This window comes from Ovis canadensis, chromosome 22 (assembly GCF_042477335.2).
Source record: "Ovis canadensis isolate MfBH-ARS-UI-01 breed Bighorn chromosome 22, ARS-UI_OviCan_v2, whole genome shotgun sequence".
Taxonomy (NCBI): domain Eukaryota; kingdom Metazoa; phylum Chordata; class Mammalia; order Artiodactyla; family Bovidae; genus Ovis; species Ovis canadensis.
The window spans coordinates 49974626-49993656 of NC_091266.1; the positions used below are offsets into that span (position 1 = coordinate 49974626).

The window sequence follows — 19031 nt, forward strand, 5'->3', positions numbered from 1 at the left end:
AGCTGGCTGTCACTCATGTTGCTCCACTCTCCCCTAGTGATGTGGTGCTCGGCTGCAGTGGACATACTGTTTCTGATGGATGGCTCTCATAGTGTCGGGAAAGGGAGCTTTGAAAGGTCCAAGCACTTTGCCATCACGGTCTGTGATGCTCTGGACATCAACCCTAGGAAGGTGAGTTTAAGTCTCATTGTCTTTGTATTAGGGTGTCTGGCTGCAAGTGACAGAAAGCCCATTTTAAGTAGAAGAGGGCATTTATTGGCTTCTGGAACCAGGAAGACCAAGGGGATGAATCCTGGTTCCAGGCATGATGGAATCCCAAGCCTCAATCGCTCTTTTTCTCCTCCTCTCTGTTTTGCTTTCCTCATTTGGTTCCCCCCCCCAGGCAGGTTCTCCACTCGGTAGAGTTGCCCTACACAGTCCTTTGAGCTAGTTATCCCCAGAAAAACAAAGTGGACTTCTTTCCCTGTAGAGCTGGCAGAAGTCTTCAGGAGGGCTCTGATTGGGCAGATGTAGGTCACATGACAATCCCTTTGCCAATCACAGAAGTCAGAGGGAAGAGCTTGTCTGGCCATTCCTGAGTCAGGTGCTTATCCTCCTTCTTGGGGTGGGGATGAACACTGGGACTTCCTGCTAGAAAGAGAGGTTGTGGTTGCAGAACTGCGGGAAAGGGAAAGCATGCTGCAGACAAAAACTACTACAACTATTTCTGAAGACTAGGAGTAGGCAATGGCACCCCAGTCCAGTACTCTTGCCTGGAGAATTCCATGGAAGGAGGAGCCTGGTAGGCTGCAGTCATGGGGTTGTGAAAAGTCGGACATGACTGAGCGACTTCACTTTCACTTTTCACTTTCATGCACTGGAGAAGGAAATGGCAACCCAGTCCAGTGTTCTTGCCTGGAGAATCCCAGGGACGCGGGAGCCTGGTGCGCTGCCGTCTGTGGGGTTGCACAGAGTCAGACACAATTGAAGCTACTTAGCAGCAGCGGCAGCAGCATCAGGGTCTTAATACAAATCAGCTCCTACCTTCTGTGTTCGCTTGAAGGAAGCAGCTCCTGCCTGGTGAATCCAGCCAATATCTTCATTTCTTGCTCTTCCTGGTTCCAGATAGCAAGTCTTAAATGTCAGCAGTCTGTGCTAGCTGTGGCTTTTGTTGCTAAAAAATGGCATTTGGGAACAAGTCAACAGAAAAATGGACAATATACACAGACAGTTCCCAGAAAATGAAACACAGATGGCCCTCTGACATAGGAAAAGATGCCCAACCTCATTCAATGAAATAGCAAATCTCTGACTGATACACTATTTTCTATTTAACTGGATTACCAAAAATCTGAAGTTTGGTTTCATGCTTCATTGACAAGCCTGTAGGAAAGTGGTGTTCTCATGCTGGTGGGAATGTGCAGCCTCATTATGGAAGAATCTAACAGTGTCCATCCAAATGACAAAGGCTGGGACCCTTTGACTCAGTAATTTATCCTATAGATACTCCCACAGGTGCAAAATAATTCACACTCAAAGTTATTCGTTGCAGTGTTGTTTGTAATTGTAAAAGATTTCAGGCAACCCAAAAGGCCTGCTCACAGGGGTAAATCCTTTATGGTGTCTTCATATAATGAATCACAGGGCAACTGTCAAAAGTGTATGAGAAAAGTCTTTGATGTGGAAAAACACCAACACAAATAGAGTATAAAAGTAAGGTGCAGATGGTATGTATGATATGTTGCTCTTTATGAAAAACAGAGATGAAAAGAGCCTGTATTTGTATTTGTTTATATGTGCATGAAGAAACTCTGGGGGCGTTTGTAAGAGGCAAAGAGCAGCAGTTTCCCATTGAGGGAAGGAGTGGGAACTGGGCAAATGGGGCACAAGTCCAGCGGGAGGCCCATCGGTATAAATGTCTTTATACTTTTGAACCATGTGAACTGACTCAAAAATCAAGTAAAAATTTAAGAAGGGCATTTTGGTTTGGAAAGCTGTGAATGAGAGACTAGTCACATACAGGTGGAGGAAGGAAGTGGTTTTCCAAGATGACATTCCTGGGTTAATCCTAGAAAAACCTCTAGGATTTAGGAGCAAAAGGGGCTTTTAATGAGAGCAGATTTTTTCCAGAAATGACATGTCATTTGTGAGGAATGAGCACATTATCTTGGACTTCAGGCCATCTTGCATGGTTATAGCTGACATCATTCTGTCTAGATACCGATAGCCGGACGTTCCAACTATAAAGTCAATCCATTGTGGACTCTCAGAGGCTCAAGGCCAAAGGCTGCTGAATCTCTGCCCTCCTCCCCAAGGGACCCTGCTTTTTAAAGGAAGTGATTCCTTGGGGGAGTTTTGCTAGTTTTTTCACGGAGGAAGAGCCATAAAGATCAAACACCGTTGACCTTTAAATGGATGTATTATGTCCTGAAATGGGTGGTCTGGAGATCCCAGTAGATGACAAGTTGGAAGAGAAGAACTTCACAGATTATTAGAGAATGTTTCATAGATGAAATACAGGCTCAGAGAGGCTAAGTGACTGCTTAGGGTCACACAGCTCTCAGCATGGAAGAACAGGGGGGCTCTTGAGTCTCAGCCCAGCACTTCACATTCTGCTCTCACAGTCACATAGGCCGTGGACAGCTGGTGACATAGTGGGGTGTGTGTGTGTGTCTTTACATAGAAACGGTGGGTGCTGATGGAATTCAGCATCCTCAAAGAGAGAGTAAGGAAACTGTGACCTAAAAAAACAGTATGGCAGTTTTGGGAGCAACTCTCCCAACCCACAGTTGCCCAGAATTCAGGGAATTTAATGTTGTCAAACTGCATTTAGAATATGGCATTTTTAAGGTGGTAGTGAAGTTGCTAAGCAGCATCGCTCTTTGTGACCCCATTTACTGTAGCCGGCCAGGCTCCTCTGTCCATGGGATTTCCCAGACAAGAATACTGGAGTGGGTTGCTATTTCCCCCTCCAGGGGATCTTTCCTACCCAGGGATCAAACCCACATTTCGTGTATTACAGGCAGATTCTTTACCACTGAGCCACCAGGGAAGACCTAATTTTTTTTTTTTTAAGGTTAGATATTGGCGAACTAGATAGTGCCCACAACAAGGAGACAGGATAGTGAGAGGCCTGGGCATTTTCATATGAGGGAACCTGACTGCTACTGTCACTGGAAGGAGGGTGCCGAGTGGCTCTGTTTCATTAACAGGACGAAGTCTGGGTGTTGAGGGAGCTGTACTTGGGTTTGACACGAGAAAACTTTCTCATAGCAAGACTTGTTGAGCTAAGGAGTTGGTGTCTTTTTTTTGCAAGCAAATGAGTGCCTCCACCTCCAAGCTGCTCAGACTTGCTGGAATTGCTAGTTGAAGAAAGATTTTTTGCATTAGGGTGATTTCAGATGCTTCAATCTGACCTGTGGCTCCAGGTTTGTTATGTTTGAGCTGCATCTTAGGCGTCATCGTCTTGTTATTGGGCTTCCCATGTGGCACTAGTGGTAAAGAACTTGCCTGCCAATGCAGGAGACTTAGACACAGGCTTGGTCCTGGGGTCAGGAAGATCCCCTGGGGGAGAGCATGGCAGCCCACTCCAGTATTCTTGCCTGAAGAATCCCATCGACAGAGGAATCTGGTGGGCTAGAGTCCATGGAGCCACAATCGGATACAACTGAAGCGCCTTAGCACAGCATGGCATGTCTTGTTATCTCCATGTACTGAATACAAGGAATTTGACTTGCACTTTATTTTACTTTCTGGGAAGAAATTTTCAAGTAGCTATCAATTAAAGCTTTTTATGGAGGCTCTGTTTTGAGGTGGATTTAATGTGTTTGAAGTCTCCTCTCAACACTTGCACTGAGAAGTTCACTTCCTGGCCCTAATATAACGACTGCAGCAGTGATTACAGTGTGGTGAGAAATTGGGACGGGCTTGCTTCTGAGCATACAGTAAACTGAAGATAAAAGGTAGCTATTTTGCTTCCAAACCGCCAATTAAATTAAATGCCTTGACTACTGACTCAAGCTGTTTCTATCTTGTTTTGAAGTTGGTTCCTTCCTGTTTAAGTAAATACACCCAGCTGTTGGTCTCAAGGGAGTCTTTTTTTTTTTTAACCAATTCATTCACATGGTTCAAAACAAAGGCATTCAATGAAAAGTATCCCTCCCAGTCATGTATTTTCTATTTGCCCAGTCCTCCCTACCCCCACCCCTGCTGTCTTGAGCATCCTTACAGAATTACTTCATGCAGATAGAAGCACTATGAATATATATTCTAATTTTTGCCATTTTCATACAAAGGGTAGCATGCTTATACAGTTTCATTTCTCACCTCTTTCTCCTCACGTTATCTTGAAAGTCTTTCCTATCTAGGTAGTTAGGTAATATAGGTATTAATATAAGCATATATCATTTTTACGTGTGTCCCAGATGGCTCAGTGGTAAAGAATCTACCTGCTGATGTAGGAGATGTGGGTTTGATCCCTGGGTAGGAAAGATCCCCTGGAGGAGGAAATGGCACTCCAGTATTCTTGCCTGGGAAATCCCATGGACAGAGGAGCCTGGCAGACTACAGTGAGTGAGCATGCATGAGCGTGGATTTTTATAGCTGATTAATGTTCCATCATAAGAATTTACCAAGGTTTAGTTAACCAGTATGTGTGTATTAGTGGCTCAGTTGTGTCTGTATTTCCTCTTCTGTGATCTCGGTTCATATTCTTGGCCTATTTTTCTGTTGGATTGTGGATCTTTCTCATATCAGCTCCTAGACACTCTTTATGTATTGGTGAAAGTAACTTTTTGTCTCTGACATAAGTAGCAAATAACTTTTCATTTGTCTTCATTTTTTGGTTGCATTATGACCTTTTTTTGCCCTGTAGAAGTTTTCTTCATAGAGTCAGATTCATCATTTTTTTTCCTTTACAACTTATGGACTACAAGTCGTAGTGATGTCTTTGTTCCTTTGCAATTACAGAGGAATTCTCCCAAGTTTTCTTCTAGAACTTTTATGGTCACACTTTTCACACTTAACTCATGAATCCATTTGCAAGCTTTCCTCTATTCTTTTGCAGATGGCTGTCCCGTTGTCCCAATATATCTTACTGATGGCACTATCTTATCCCGTTGGTTTGAGATGCCCTAATGGTTTCAGTTCAGTTAGGTCGCTCAGTCGTGTCCGACTCTTTGCGACCCCATGAATCGCAGCACGCCAGGCCTCCCTGTCCATCACCATCTCCCGGAGTTCATTCAGACTCACGTTCATTGAGTCTGTGATGCCATCCAGCCATCTCATCCTCTGTCATCCCCTTCTCCTCCTGCCCCAAATCCCTCCGAGCATCAGAGTCTTTTCCAATGAGTCAACTCTTTGCATGAGGTGGCCAAAGTACTGGAGTTTCAGCTTTAGCATCATTCCCTCCAAAGAAATCCCAGGGCTGATCTCCTTCAGAATGGACTGATTGGATCTCCTTGCAGTCCAAGGGACTCTCAAGAGTCTTCTCCAACACCACAGTTCAAAAGCATCAATTCTTCAGTGCTGAGCTTTCTTCACAGTCCAACTCTCACATCCATACATGACCACAGGAAAAACCATAGCCTTGACTAGACAGACCTTAGTCGGCAAAGTAATGTCTATGCTTTGGAATATGCTATCTAGGTTGGTCATAACTTTTCTTCCAAGGAGTAAGCGTCTTTTAATTTCATGGCTGCAGTCACTATCTGCAATGATTTTGGAGCCCCAAAAAATAAAGTCTGATGCTGTTTCCCCATCTATTTCCCATGGAGTGATGGGACCGGATGCCTAATGGTTTATCATGTGCTAAATTCGAGAGAAAAAGGGTCACTTCTCAGAAACTCCTTCCTGAGGTTCTCTACTACTAGGCTTTCCTGTGTCCATCCCACATGCCCACCCAAGACTTGTCTAACCCTAACCCAAGACTTGTATTTCTTCCTGCTTAAGATTCCCAGCATCTCCTCCTCAGAACTTCTGGTGGGAGGAAAGTTGATGGGCTGTGCTCCCTGCAAGCAGATGCAGCTGGCCAAGTGCTTTGATCGGCTCCCAAGCACCAGGCCTGCTAAGGGATCAGCAGTGAAGGAATTCACATAGCAAGAAAAAGTCAGCATCGTTGTTTAATTATGAATCACTTGGCCCGTCTGCAGTCTTGGCCAGAATGCATTGTGAGATGAGTAACTGAAAATGTAGTTTCTCCAGGACTTGAGAGAGCCAGCGACTAGGTGCAGGGGTTAGGCCCTCAAGAGGAAACTTAAATGTTTAAACCCTTCTCTGCTTGACACACTAATCTTAAGAGTCCAGAGAATGACTTTACTCACAGTTTCCCTTCTCCTGTTTTGCAAGGCGTTGGATTTTCTCCTGTGGCCTTCTGAACGAGGATGCAGAATCAGGAATCGCCGATGGCTCTCGCTTCCTCTGCTACAGAGGAACTTCAGCTCCAGTAGTGCTTGTCTCACATTAGGGAATTGCTTGGCCCCCAGTCTTACTCTGGCTTGGAGATCTGGCCTTCCCCTAGTTTAGCAGGAGGAGGCCTGGAAGGGTGCCCCCTCCTCAACCAGGGATGGGTGTGCAGTGGCTGTGATTAATGATGGGCCACCAGTTGATGGTGGCTGTGATTAACTTCTGGTTGGGAGTTTTGCTGGAAGCCTGTGCTGGCTACTGAGGAGACAGTCTATATATAACAGGCTTGATGAAGTTCATAGGCACCAAGTCCAATGGCCATGTTCTTTTCTTTCTAGCCCTGGGCCAGGTCTGTATCCTCTAGTTTCTCCGGCAGTAATTATGGGTATGAATAGCGCCTCTGTGGATTAAATGAAATGTGTTGAGAAGGCTTAAAAGAGTGCCTACACCTGGAGATAGTAAGTGTGAGCAGAGACCCTAAAGTGCTCAAAACTCCACCCAGAGAGCTGTCAAAATGAGGGTCGAATTGGTGGTGGTCAGTGCTGAGCACAGGCATGTTTGACTGTCTCCTTCCAAATTCTCCTCCCTGTCTTTGGAACTTTCTTTCCGGGAGATCACAGAAACACCAGCACTGGTATTTGCAAGTGGGCAGGAGGCAGGGTCATTAACCTTTCTCGTCCCTTCTGTCAGGGATGTTTGTGACTTGATCCCGCTCTCAGCCCGTGGGCCCTCTGTCTCCCACTGCAGGTCAGGGTGGGAGCCGTCCAGTTCAGTTCCGCCCCTCGTCTGGAATTCCCCTTGGATGCCTTTTCAACCCAACAGGAAGTGAAGGCAAAAATCAAGAGGATGGTTTTCAAGTAAGTACAATCAGATACTGCTGCAATTAGAGCAATGCTAGCTGCTCTCAGAATTGCCCTTGAAGGGTTGTGCCTACTCTTGACTTCACAGAGAAAGAGAGGGCTGTGGCCCAGCTTCCAGAAGCCAAGGGGTGCACAGTGGGTAGTAAGAATTCCCTGCTCAAAGCTGCCTCTTATTACATAATGTCTAAGGTGGGAACTTAAATGCAAGTTAAGAAAAAAAAAAAAGGAAGTATTTGCTTCTGTTGTGTGTGGTTGTCAGCTGGGAGAAAGGTCTAGTGAGGGTGAGGACAGATTAAGAGCATGAGGTGGTGGGAAGAATCCTGGGTCCTTCTCCCGGTTCTCTCCCTGCTGAGACAGGATGACTCACCACACTTCTTGGAGCCTCATTTTTGTGACCTAAAAAGAGTTAGCACTCTTCTGTTACTGAAAGCACTTTAAGAATGATGACTGGCTCTTTATGTGCTCATACACATTCTATAAATATATATATGTAGTGGGTCATGGACTTCCCAGGTGGTGCCAATGGTAAAGAACCTGCCTATCAATGCAGGAGACACAAGAGATGCAGGTTCGATCCCTGGGTTGGGAAGATACCCTAGAGGAAAGCATGGAAACCCACTCTAGTATTCTTGCCTGGAGAATGCCCTGGACAGAGGAGCCTGGTGGACTACAGTCCATAGGGTTGCAAAGAGTTGGACATGACTGAAGTGAGTTTGCACACACACACACACACACACACACACACACACACACGAGATGGGTCATGATTTTAGCCACACCATGATTTTAGTCAGCTGATGTGTGTATATGTACATACATATATGTATATATTTTATGTATATTTTTATGTATATATAAAATATGTATAATTTATGTATGTGCATTATGCATATATGGCTATATGGATATAAACGTGTGTTATTCACACACACATATATATGCATACACATATTCAGTGTTCTTCATAAGCCCTCACAGAAGAATGTCTTTATTGGCCACTTGCTACTTTGATCTCTGAATCTTTTTTGGTCTTTGCTGCCCTCGCCCTAGTGTCTACTGAATCTTGTTCAAGTCCATGGTCCCATCCAGGTACACCTGTCACCTCCACTTGCAAAGGCCTGAGCTCTGAGGTCGGTTCATCACTCTCAGGCCTGTAAGTCCCCAGGGCTCTCAATAAGCCAGAATACCCACACTGGGAACGGAAAGACCTCCGGGGATCCTACAGGTCCCAGAGACCTCCAGTGACTCTTATTTTAAAAACTTATTTTATATTGGACTGTAGTTGATTTGCAATGTCATGTTAGTTTCAGGTATACAGCAAAGTGATTCAATCATAAATGTGTCTATTCTTTTTCAGATTCTGTTCTCATTTAGGTTATTGTAGAATATTGAGCAGAGTTCCCTGTGCTATACAGTAGGTCTTTGTTGATTATATATTTTAAATACTTTTTTTTATATATTTCAAATTTCTTCAGAGAAATGTCCCTTTAGATCTTCTGCCCGTTTTTTATATTGGATTGTTTTTTTTTTTAATTTGAGCTGCATGAGCTTTTTATAAATTTTGGTAATTTACGCCTTGTTTGTTGCAGTTTGCAAATATTTGCTCCCATTCTATGAGTTGTCTTTTCATTTTCTTTATAGTTTCCTTTGCTATGGAAAAGCTTTAGTGTTTAATTAGGTACCATTTGTTTATATTTGTTTTATGTGGGTCAAAAAAGATATTGCTGCAATTTATACCAAAGAGAGTTCTGCCTATGTTTTCCTCTGAAGAGTTTTATTGTATTCAATGTTACATTTAGGTCTTTTTGACCATTTTGAGTTTATTTTTGTGTACAGTGTTAGAGAATGTTCTCATTTCGTGTAGCTTTCATGATATTAGAAAGCTTTCATGAAATTTTCATGTATCTTCATGTACATATAATTTACATGTAGCTGTCCAGTTTTCTCAGCACCATTTATTGAAAAGACTGTCTCTTCTCCATTGTATAGTCTTAACTCCTTTATCATAAATAAATTGACCACAGATTTATTTCTGGGCTTTCTATTCTGTTCCATTGATCTATATTTCTGTTTTTATGCCAGTACCATACTCTTTTGATTACTGTAGCTTTGTAGTACAGTCTGAAGTCAGGGAGCCTGACTCCTCTAGTGTCATTTTTTTTTTCTCAAGATTGTTTTGGCTATTTTGGGTCTTTTGTGTCTCCATTCAAAATTTTTTTTTGTTGTTCTAGTTCTGTAAAAAATGCCAAAAGTAACTTGAATTGCATTGAATTTGAATTGCATTGAATATGTAGATTGCCTTGAGTAATATAGTCATTTTGATTATATTGGTTCTTGATTAATATTGATTCTATTGATTCTTCCCATCCAAGGACATGTTATATCTTTCCATCTGTTTGTGTCAATTTTTTTTTTCTTTCATCAGTGTCTTATAGTTTACAGAATCCAAGTCTTTTGCCTCCTTAGGTAGGTTTGTTCCTAAGTATTTTATTAATTTCGATGTGACGGTAAATGGGGTTGTTTTTTTAATTTCTGTTTCTCATCTTTCATTGTTAGTGTATAGAAACGCAACAGGTTTTTGTGTATTAATTCTGCAACTTTACAAATTCATTGATGAGATCTAGTAGTTTTCTGTAGCATCTTTAGAATTTTCAATGTATAATATTGTATCATCTACAAACAGTGACAGTTTTATTCTTCTTTTCCAATTTGGATTCCTCTTCTTTTTCTTCTCTGATTGCCATGGCTAGAACTTCCAAAACTATGCTGAATAAAAGTGGTGAAAGTGGACATCCTTGTCTTGTCCCTGACCTTAGAGGAAATGCTTTCAGTTTTTTACCATTGACTATGATGTTGGCTGTAAGTTTGTCATATACAGCCCTTATTATGTTGAGGTAAGTCTCCTCTATGCCCACTTTCTGGAGAGTTTTCATCATAAATGGGTGTTAAATTTTTCATCATAAATGGATGTTAAATTCTACATCTATTGAGATAATATGGTTTTTATTTTTCAATTTGTTAAAGTGGTGCATCACATTGATTGATTTGAGAATATTGAAAATCCTTCCATCCCTGCACTAGATCCCACTTGATCGTGGTATATGATCCTTTTAATGTATTGCTGGATTCAGTTTGCTGGTATTTTGTGGAGGATTTTGATGCCTATGTTCATCAGTGATATTGGCCTGTGATTTTCTTTTTTTGTGGTATCTTTGTCTGGTTTTGGTGTCAGTGGGATAGTGGCCTCATAGAATGAGTTTGGGAGTGTTCCTTCCTCTGAAATTTTTTTTGGCTGAGTTTCAGAAAGATAGGTGTTAACTCTTCTCTAAATGTTTGACAGCATTCACCTGTGAAGTCGTCTGGTCCTGGACTTTTGTCTGTTGGGAGTTTTTAAACCATAGTTTCAACTTCATTACTTGTTATTTGTCTGTTCATATTTTCTTGTTTTTTATGACTCAGTCTTGGGAGATTGATCTCTCTAAGAATGTGTCCATTCCTTCTAGATTGCCCATTTTATTGGCATGTAGCTGCTTGTATATGTCTCTTACAAGCCTTTGTGTTTCTGTGGCATCAGTTGTAACTTCTCTTTTTTCATTTCTAATTTTATTGATTTGAGCCCACTCCCCCCCTTTTTTTCTCTTGATGAGTCTGGCTAAAGGTTTATCAATTTTCTTTTCAAAGAAACAACTTTGAGTTTCATTGGTCTTTTCTGTTGTGTTCTTTGTCTCAGTTTCATTTATTTCCGCTCTGATCTTTATGATTTCTTTCCCCTACTAACTTTGGGTTTTGTTAGTTCTTTTCTCTCTAGTTGCTTTAGGTGTGAGGTTAGGTTGTTTATTTGGGATTTTTCTTATTTCCTGAGGTAAGATTATATTGCTATAAACTTCTTTCTTAGAACTGCTTTTGCTGTGTCCCATAGGTTTTGGATCATCATACTTTCATTTGTCTCTGGGTATTTTTTGGTTTCCTCTTGTATTTCTTTAGGGATCCATGTTTTTGTTTGATAGCATATTCTTTAGCCTCCATGTGTTTATGTTTTTTACAGTTTTTTTTTCCTTGTAGTTGATTTCTAATCTCATAGCATTGTGGATGGAAAAGATGCTTGATATAAGAAAATTTACCAAGGCTTACTTTGTGGCCCAGCATGTGATCAATCCTGGAGAATATTCCATATGCAGTTAAAAATAATGTGTATTCTGCTGCTTTTGGATGTAATGCTCTATAAGTATCAATTAAGTCCATTTGGCCTAATGTGTCATTTGAGGCCTGTGTTTCCTTATTGATTTTATGTCTGGATGATGTGGTGTCCATTGATGAAACTGGGGTATTAAAGTCCCCCATTATTTTTGTCACTGTCAATTTATCCTTTTATAGATGTTAGTATTATATATTGAGGTGTTCCTATGTTGGGTGCATATATATTTATGATACTTATATCTTCTTCTTGGGTTGATCCCTTGATTATTATGTAGTGTCCTTCTATGTCTCTTACAGTGCTCTTTATTTTAAAGTCCACTTTGTCTGATATGAGTATTGCTACAGTGGCTTTCTTTTGATTTCCATTTGCATGAAATACTTTTTTCCATCCCTGACTTTCAGTCTGTATGTATCCCTAGATCTGAAGTCAGTCTCTTATAGACAGCATACATATAGGCCTTGGTTTCGTATCCCTTCAGCCTGTTTGTATCTAATGGTTGGAGCATTTAATCTATTTATGTTTAAAGTAATTACCCCCACCTCTGCTGGAAACCCTCCAATACCATCTGGTAGGTCTGGCCCAGGCTCTTAGGAGGTCACAGATTTTGTCCCTGGGATCTGGTATGAAACCTTGTGTGCACCCTCTAAGAGTGGAGTGTCTGTTTCCCCCAGTTCTGTGGCAGTCTGCAATTAAATGCTGCTGGCCTTCAAAGCCAGATACTCTTGAGTCTCCTCCTCCTGATGCCAAACCCCCAGGCTGGGGAGTCTAACATGCAGCTCAGAACTTTGACTCCAGTGGGACATCCTCTATAATATAATTATTTTTCAGTTCGTGAGTCTCTCACCCAGTGGGTGTGGGATTTGATTTTATCATGATTGCACTTTTCCTACCATCTCGCTGTGGCTTCTTCTTTGTCTTTGGATATAGAATATCTTTTTTAGTAGGTTTCAGAGTTTTTTGTTGTTGTTGTTGATGGACTTGGACTCAAATGACTCAGCCCTGCTCTCATGTGAAAAGTTATGCCAGTTGCAGGGACTGGTACCAAAAGGCACTTTATAGAGGTCACTGTGTACCTCTCCCAGCCCCTTATTTTATGGAGGAGGATACTGAGGTTGAGAAGGAGCAGGCAACTTGGCCAGGACCACAGAATCACACTGCTCATCCAATAGGCCCCATGGAACTGTCCTTTCTCGCCTCTCCTTGCCCTCTCCTCAGCCTCTACCTCTTAACACTTAGTTGAGCCTCTTGTTAGCTGTGTTGAAAGTCATACCTAAGGGCTGTCATTCATGACCCATGACATGCAGAGACACATTGAGAATGTGCCAGATGAAGACACTGGGGTGAGAAAGATGCCTTTTTACATGTCTGAACAAGGTAAACTCTTTGGGGATGTGAATAGTTAGCACTTCTGTATCCCAGGATGACTGTAAGACGACCAACCAGGACAGGAGGCAGTAACTGGATTTTTGGCGAAGGTTGCAGGGTCACTGAGGACACTGAATGTTGAGACACTCTTATTATTCAGAACAGAGGAATGCTGGCTGACTGGGAGTGATGACCTCCCCAGGGCACTTTACCCTTTTTCTTCAGTGGAGTTTGAAATTCTGCACTGCTGAGCACAGCTATGCCCAAAACCCAGAATACTTGCCTTTCAGACCAAGGCAGTCCCCTAAAAGTGTGTCTTGAAATGGCTAAGAAACCACTATGACAATCACCTTATTGCTGTTTTGTGATAACTTTGGGAAATGTTGTACCTCATGATAACCTAAAATCAGAAAATCACAGCCAGAAATTGGCCTTCGAATGTTTAGAACTCTGGCCAGGGGGACTGTGCAAGTCTGTTCCATCATCTGATTAATTTCATAATTACACAACTCTGAGTTTTCTGTGATTTAATTTTTTTGGACCCCATCTGTAGCTTTATCAGAGTTGTAGTATGTTTAAATAGCTCTACAGAAATAGCACTCACCACATTACTTTAGCACAAAGCCTTTTATAGCAGCTGTAGCTTATTTCAAGCTACATTAATATTTAAACATAGTTTTTACAAGAGATAAAATTATAAAACTTAAAAAAATATTATTTGTGTATTTTTTTCATAAAACTGCATTATTTCCCATGTTGAGCCCTTTTATGGTTATATAACAAACCAGTGAACTTGGCTGTTATAATGTAGTAAATTAGTTGCTAAAACAGGGTTGCCCCACCCCTGGTCATGGACGAGTACTCGTCTGTGGCCTGTTAGGAACTGGAACACACAGCAGGAGGTGAGTGACGGTCAAGCTTCATCTGTAGTTACAGCCACTGCCCATCACTCACATTGCCACCTGCGATCCACCCCCTGTCAGATCATCAGGTGCGAGAGATTCTCTCAGGAGTGTGAACCCTACTGTGAACTGCGCATGCGGGTTCTAGGTTGCATTCTCCTTATGAGAATCATCATGAAACCATCCCCCCACCCCCCAGCCTCAGTTCATGGAAAAATTCTCTTCCACGAAACTGGTCCCTGGTGCCAAAAAGGTTGGGAACCACTGCCCTAAAAGAACACATTTAGCTAGATTCCAGGATTTTTATCCACTGCCAAAACCAACAATAACAAAAACTCCTGTGATCAACATCCCGGTGCCTTCAGTGAATGTTCTTATGAATTATTTTTTGAAGTCTGTTCCAGGCACTACCTGCATCAGAATCATGGCGAGTGGTGGAAGGGAGGCAGGTTTAAAATGCAGATTCTCAGGCCTGGTTGCACATCTACCAGTTTGGACTCTGAGAAGATGGAATCTGAGATTCCACATTATTAAGTTGCCTGAGGGACTTTCGTGCTTGCTAGAATTTGAGATGAACTCAAAAGATAAACTTGGGATAGACTGCTAGGTGGTCATTATAATGACCAGTGATGGAGTGCTTACTAGGTACCAGGAGGCATTTAACCCTCAAACAGTACTGTTACTTTCCCTACTTTAGCAAGTTTGACAGGAATCTCAGGCTATGTAACTTTGCCGAGTTTAGCTGGTCAGTATACCACAGGACTTAGTATCTGTGTCCTTGTTCTTGATCAGTCTGTGTGTTGCTCTCATAAACAGCAGTCTATCTGTGAACCTTCATTTTCTACCTAGTTGAGTCCCATTGGAGAGAAATTAGCAAAACATTAGATTTGGGAGTCAGACCTCTAGTTCTGGAGCCAGATGCTGAGCTGAGAACAGACTCAGTGAGGAACGCTCCAAGAAATAAGGAAAGTGGAGGCAGCAGGGTTTCTTCTCACTTGCTGGGGGTCAGAGCTTGATAGGCTGGAGTCAGTGGGTCAGGCGCAGGAGAGGGTGACTGGCGCGGGCATTTGTGTGCTGAGCGATGTGGAGGGTGGACACCACAGAGGCCAATGGAGTAGTGACCTGGGCCCTCCTGTCCTTGAAATTTAATTTCTCTCTGGCCATAGGCTGGTGACTCTGAAGAGGGGGCCCAGACCCACTCCGAAAATCAACCATCTAACCATCACTTCTTTTCCTGTGGATTTAGTACTTTCAGTTCAGTTGCTCAGTCGTGTCCGACTCTTTGCGACCCCATGAATCGCAGCACGCCAGGCCTCCCTGTCCATCACCAACTCCCGGAGTTCACTCAGACTCACATCCATCGAGTCCATGATGCCATCCAGCCATCTCATCCTTTGTTGTCCCCTTCTCCTCCTGCCCCTAATCCCTCCCAGCATCAAAGTCTTTTCCAGTGAGTCAACTTTTCTCCAAAGAAAGCTAAGCGCCAAAGAATTGATGCGTTTGAACTGTGGTGTTGGAGAAGACTGTTGAGAGTCCCTTGGACTGCAAGGAGATCCAACCAGTCCATTCTGAAGATCAGCCCTGGGATTTCTTTGGAAGGAATGATGCTAAAGCTGAAACTCCAGTACTTTGGCCACCTCATGAGAAGAGTTGACTCACTGGAAAAGACTTTGATGCTGGGAGGGATAAGGGGCAGGAGGAGAAGGGGATGACAGAGGATGAGATGGCTGGATGGCATCATGGACTCGATGGACGTGAGTCTGAGTGAACTCCAGGAGTTGGTGATGGACAGGGAGGCCTGGCGTGCTGCGATTCATGGGGTCGCAAAGAGTCGGACACGACTGAGCGACTGAACTGGAAGTACTAAACCCACAGGAAAAGAAGTGATGGTTAGATGGATGACAGAGGAAAGGCATGTTTTCAGGAGAGAAAGCTGAGGCTGGCTGAGAAAGTAAGGCTGCAGGGTCACAGCCAGAGGCTTGTGGGAATCACCACCAGGGGAAGCCACAGGGAGCTCCTGGCTTTCAGTGAGAAATGTTTTGTGACCGTTTGGGCAGTAGTACAGTCAGGGTCAGCAAACCTTTTCATCAAAGAGCCATACAGTAAATATTTTAATGCTTTGCTGGCCACATGCTCTGTGTAGATAGCACATAAATGAGTGGGCACCCGTTTTCTGTGCCCATTTGCCCCGAGGCTTTAATTTGCCAACCCCCTCAAAGGAATAACCGTTGGCTTTGAAATCAGCCTGCTGCTGCCAAGTCACTTCAGTCGTGGCCCACCCTGCACGACCCCATAGACGGCAGCCCACCAGGCTCCCCCATCCCTGGGATTCTCCAGGCAAGAACACTGGAGTGGGCTGCCATTTCCTTCTCCAATGCATGAAAGTGAAAAGTGAAAGTGAAGTTGCTCAGCCATGTCCGACTCTTAGCAATCCCATGGACTGCAACCTACCAGGCTCCTCTGTTCATCGGATTTTCCAAGCAAGAGTACTGGAGTGGGGTGCCATTGCTTTCTCCAGAAATCAGCCTGACTGAGTTTAAACTGCAGTTCTGACCTCCACTAACCGGGGAGAGGCAAGTTGTATAATGCGATGGTAAGAACTTGGACTCTGGAAGTTCTGGGTTCAAGTCCTGCCTCCACCACCCACTTTAGCTAAGGCCCTTCTCTGAACTCTCCTGTCTCAGAGCTATGGTGAGAATTACATGAGCCAAGCACCTTTATACACACGCTTAGTGGTGCTTGGCACATAAGGTGAACAGTAAATATTAGCAGTTAGTATTACTGGTCTCTGAGCAGAGGATTCCTCATCTATTACCATCCACTGAAAGGCTTTGCCCAAAATCTATTGTAGTAAGTCATTATTTTCTACCTAGGTGACACCCAGAGCTGGCAGTTCACCCTCTGTGGATGTGGGCACAAGCCTCCTATGGTGAAATTTAGTAGGGATTCTGTGCTGGGATTCCAAGCTGAGCCAACAATCTCCATAACTGGACTGTGAGGAATGGAGAGTCTTAGCCTCCGGTGAGATGAGACCATAGTCACCTGCCCTGCTCTGAAAGTAGTCAAACAGTTCAACCTCCCAACGCCCAACCCTGAACCTGGAAGTGAGACACAGAGGCTTGATCTTGAAAATGACCCTTGCATCAAAGCCCCGCCATTCATGCTCAGAAATCCTTACCAAGCTCAGTTACCTGCTTTCCCAAGGACGTGCTGAGCTGTAACAAGAAGGCTTCAGGGATGGGGAGATAGGAGGTGGGTGTTAGACAAAAAGATGAGAATCGTGCCCTGGAGCCATCATGGGGAGAGAAAGCATACATGAATAACATTGTTATATAATACAACACATGTGCAGACTGAGTACTAAGTCCAGGGGAAAAATTCATTTTTCTTCGTCACTGTGGTTTAGATCTTTCTCTCTCTGTCTTTTTCCCCCTTACTATATGCATTTAACACTGTGTGTGTGCTCAGTTGCTCAGTTGTGTCTGACTCTTTGCGACCCCATGGACTGTAGCCCACCAGGCCCCTCTGTCTGTGGAATTCTCCAGGCAAGAATACTGGAGTGGGTTGCCATTTCCTTCTCCAGGGGGATCTTCCCAACCCAAGGATCAAACCCGCACCTCTTGCATCTCCTGCACGGGCAGGCGGATTCTTTACCACTGGTGCCACCTGGGAAGCTCCATCACTGTGGTTTAGCTGGTGAGAGAGTGCACAGGTCATGTGGGAATTGTCCCTTTAAACCTCTGCTGGGAGAAGGTGGCTGTTGTCTCAGGTTCTCATTCCAACTTCACCCCTGGATCTCTGGCACTTTCTTCCTTTTTTTTTCCTTCTGGGTGAACTCAGAGGAGGGCGCACAGAGACAAGCCTTGCTCTGAAATACCTTCTGCACAAAGGATTCCCAGGGGGCAGAAATGCCTCTGTGCCCCAGATCCTCATCATTGTCACTGACGGAAGGTCCCAAGGGCACGTGGCCCTGCCCGCCAAACAGCTCAAGCAGAGGGGCGTCACTGTGTTCTCGGTGGGCATCCGCTTCCCAAGGTAAGAGATTTGGTTGTACTGGGTCAGCCCTCTGGGTCAGCCTGGCGGGCTTTACAGCCATGGGCAGAGAGGGGAGCTGGGAAAACCATCCTGGATCTTCGGGGACCTGTCTTTCCCTCACTTTGCTGCATTGTTGCTGGCACACAGGGAACTCCAACTCTTTGGAAGTCTGAGAGTTTGCATTGTCTTTAGTCTGAACACTTGGTTTCAGGTGTCAGAAACTTGACTCCAACGTATCTGGGCAGAAATGGAAATTCATGGACTCATATAACTGCACCAGTGGGTCAGGGGTTTCTCGGGGTCAGCAGGAGTTAAGGATTTTGCTGCCTTTTAGACTCTTTCTGTCCCCCATCCAATTGTCTCTGCTGTTCTCTCAGCCCGGCTTTCTCAGGAAGCTGGGACTGTGGGTGCAGGCAGCGCCCCAGGTCCCATCTTCCCAGCTCCATCCTGGAGACAAAAGACTCATTTCTCCAGTTTCAAGTTGAATAATCCAAGAAAGTGTTCTGGTGAGCCTGAGCCTGGTCTGTGTCTGGCTCCCCTCTTCTCCAACATGTTTCTCTAGGTGCTGAAATCTGCCTTCCTGGTGGGGGGGGAGGGGTATATTCTTAGCCTTAAAAATGGAGATGAGCTCTGTGAACATCTAGTTGTTGTGGGTATCAAGTGAAGTGACTCTGGTCCTGGCACTGTGCCTGTACACAGACATCTCTATTCATTTTAGTACTGCCATTCCAGAGCCAACTCCCTGCCCCAGGACACCACAGTCCACGGATGTTCAAGTCCTTTATTTAGCCCTCCCATATCCGTAGATCATAAACATAGCACAGAAGCCACAGTGAGCTGAATCTGTGGGTGTGGAACCTATGGATCTGGAAAGCCTGCTGTACTTTTCTTATTCTCTCAATAAGTATAGGCTGTCTTCCTCGTGCCAGATGCTATTCTAGGTTCTCAGGATACAGAGACAATAATATTATACAAAGTCCTTGCCTTCATGGAACTTCATTCTAGGAAAGGAACTAGATAACAAACAAGTGAGTGAATAAATAAGTAATTTCAGGTGGACATAAAATGCAGAGAAGAAAAATAACATAGATAAGAGGTTACAGAATGATGGGAGTAGAGAGGATGGCTATTTTGTGTGGGTGGGGGTGGGGGTGGGGTGTGGGTAGGGCACACCATGCAGCTTTTGGGATTTTAGTTTCCCAACCAGGGATTGAACCAGCAGTGAGAGCGCTGAGTCCTAACACTGGACTGTAAGGGAATTCCCAAGAGGATAGCTATTTTAGATAAGGG

At 43.8% G+C, this 19031-nt stretch overlaps 1 protein-coding gene across 9 annotated transcripts in view; it reads left to right on the forward strand.

The window, feature by feature from the left end:
• VWA2 (von Willebrand factor A domain containing 2) overlaps window positions 1-19031 on the forward strand; it is a 60584-nt gene that overhangs the window by 13357 nt on the left and 28196 nt on the right. For all 9 annotated transcript variants that reach the window (XM_069567602.1, XM_069567604.1, XM_069567603.1 and 6 more), the window contains 3 exons: window positions 38-171; window positions 7129-7238; window positions 17547-17741. In XM_069567602.1, the coding sequence (XP_069423703.1) occupies window positions 38-171; window positions 7129-7238; window positions 17547-17741 (439 nt within the window). The remainder of the gene's footprint in view (window positions 1-37; window positions 172-7128; window positions 7239-17546; window positions 17742-19031) is intronic.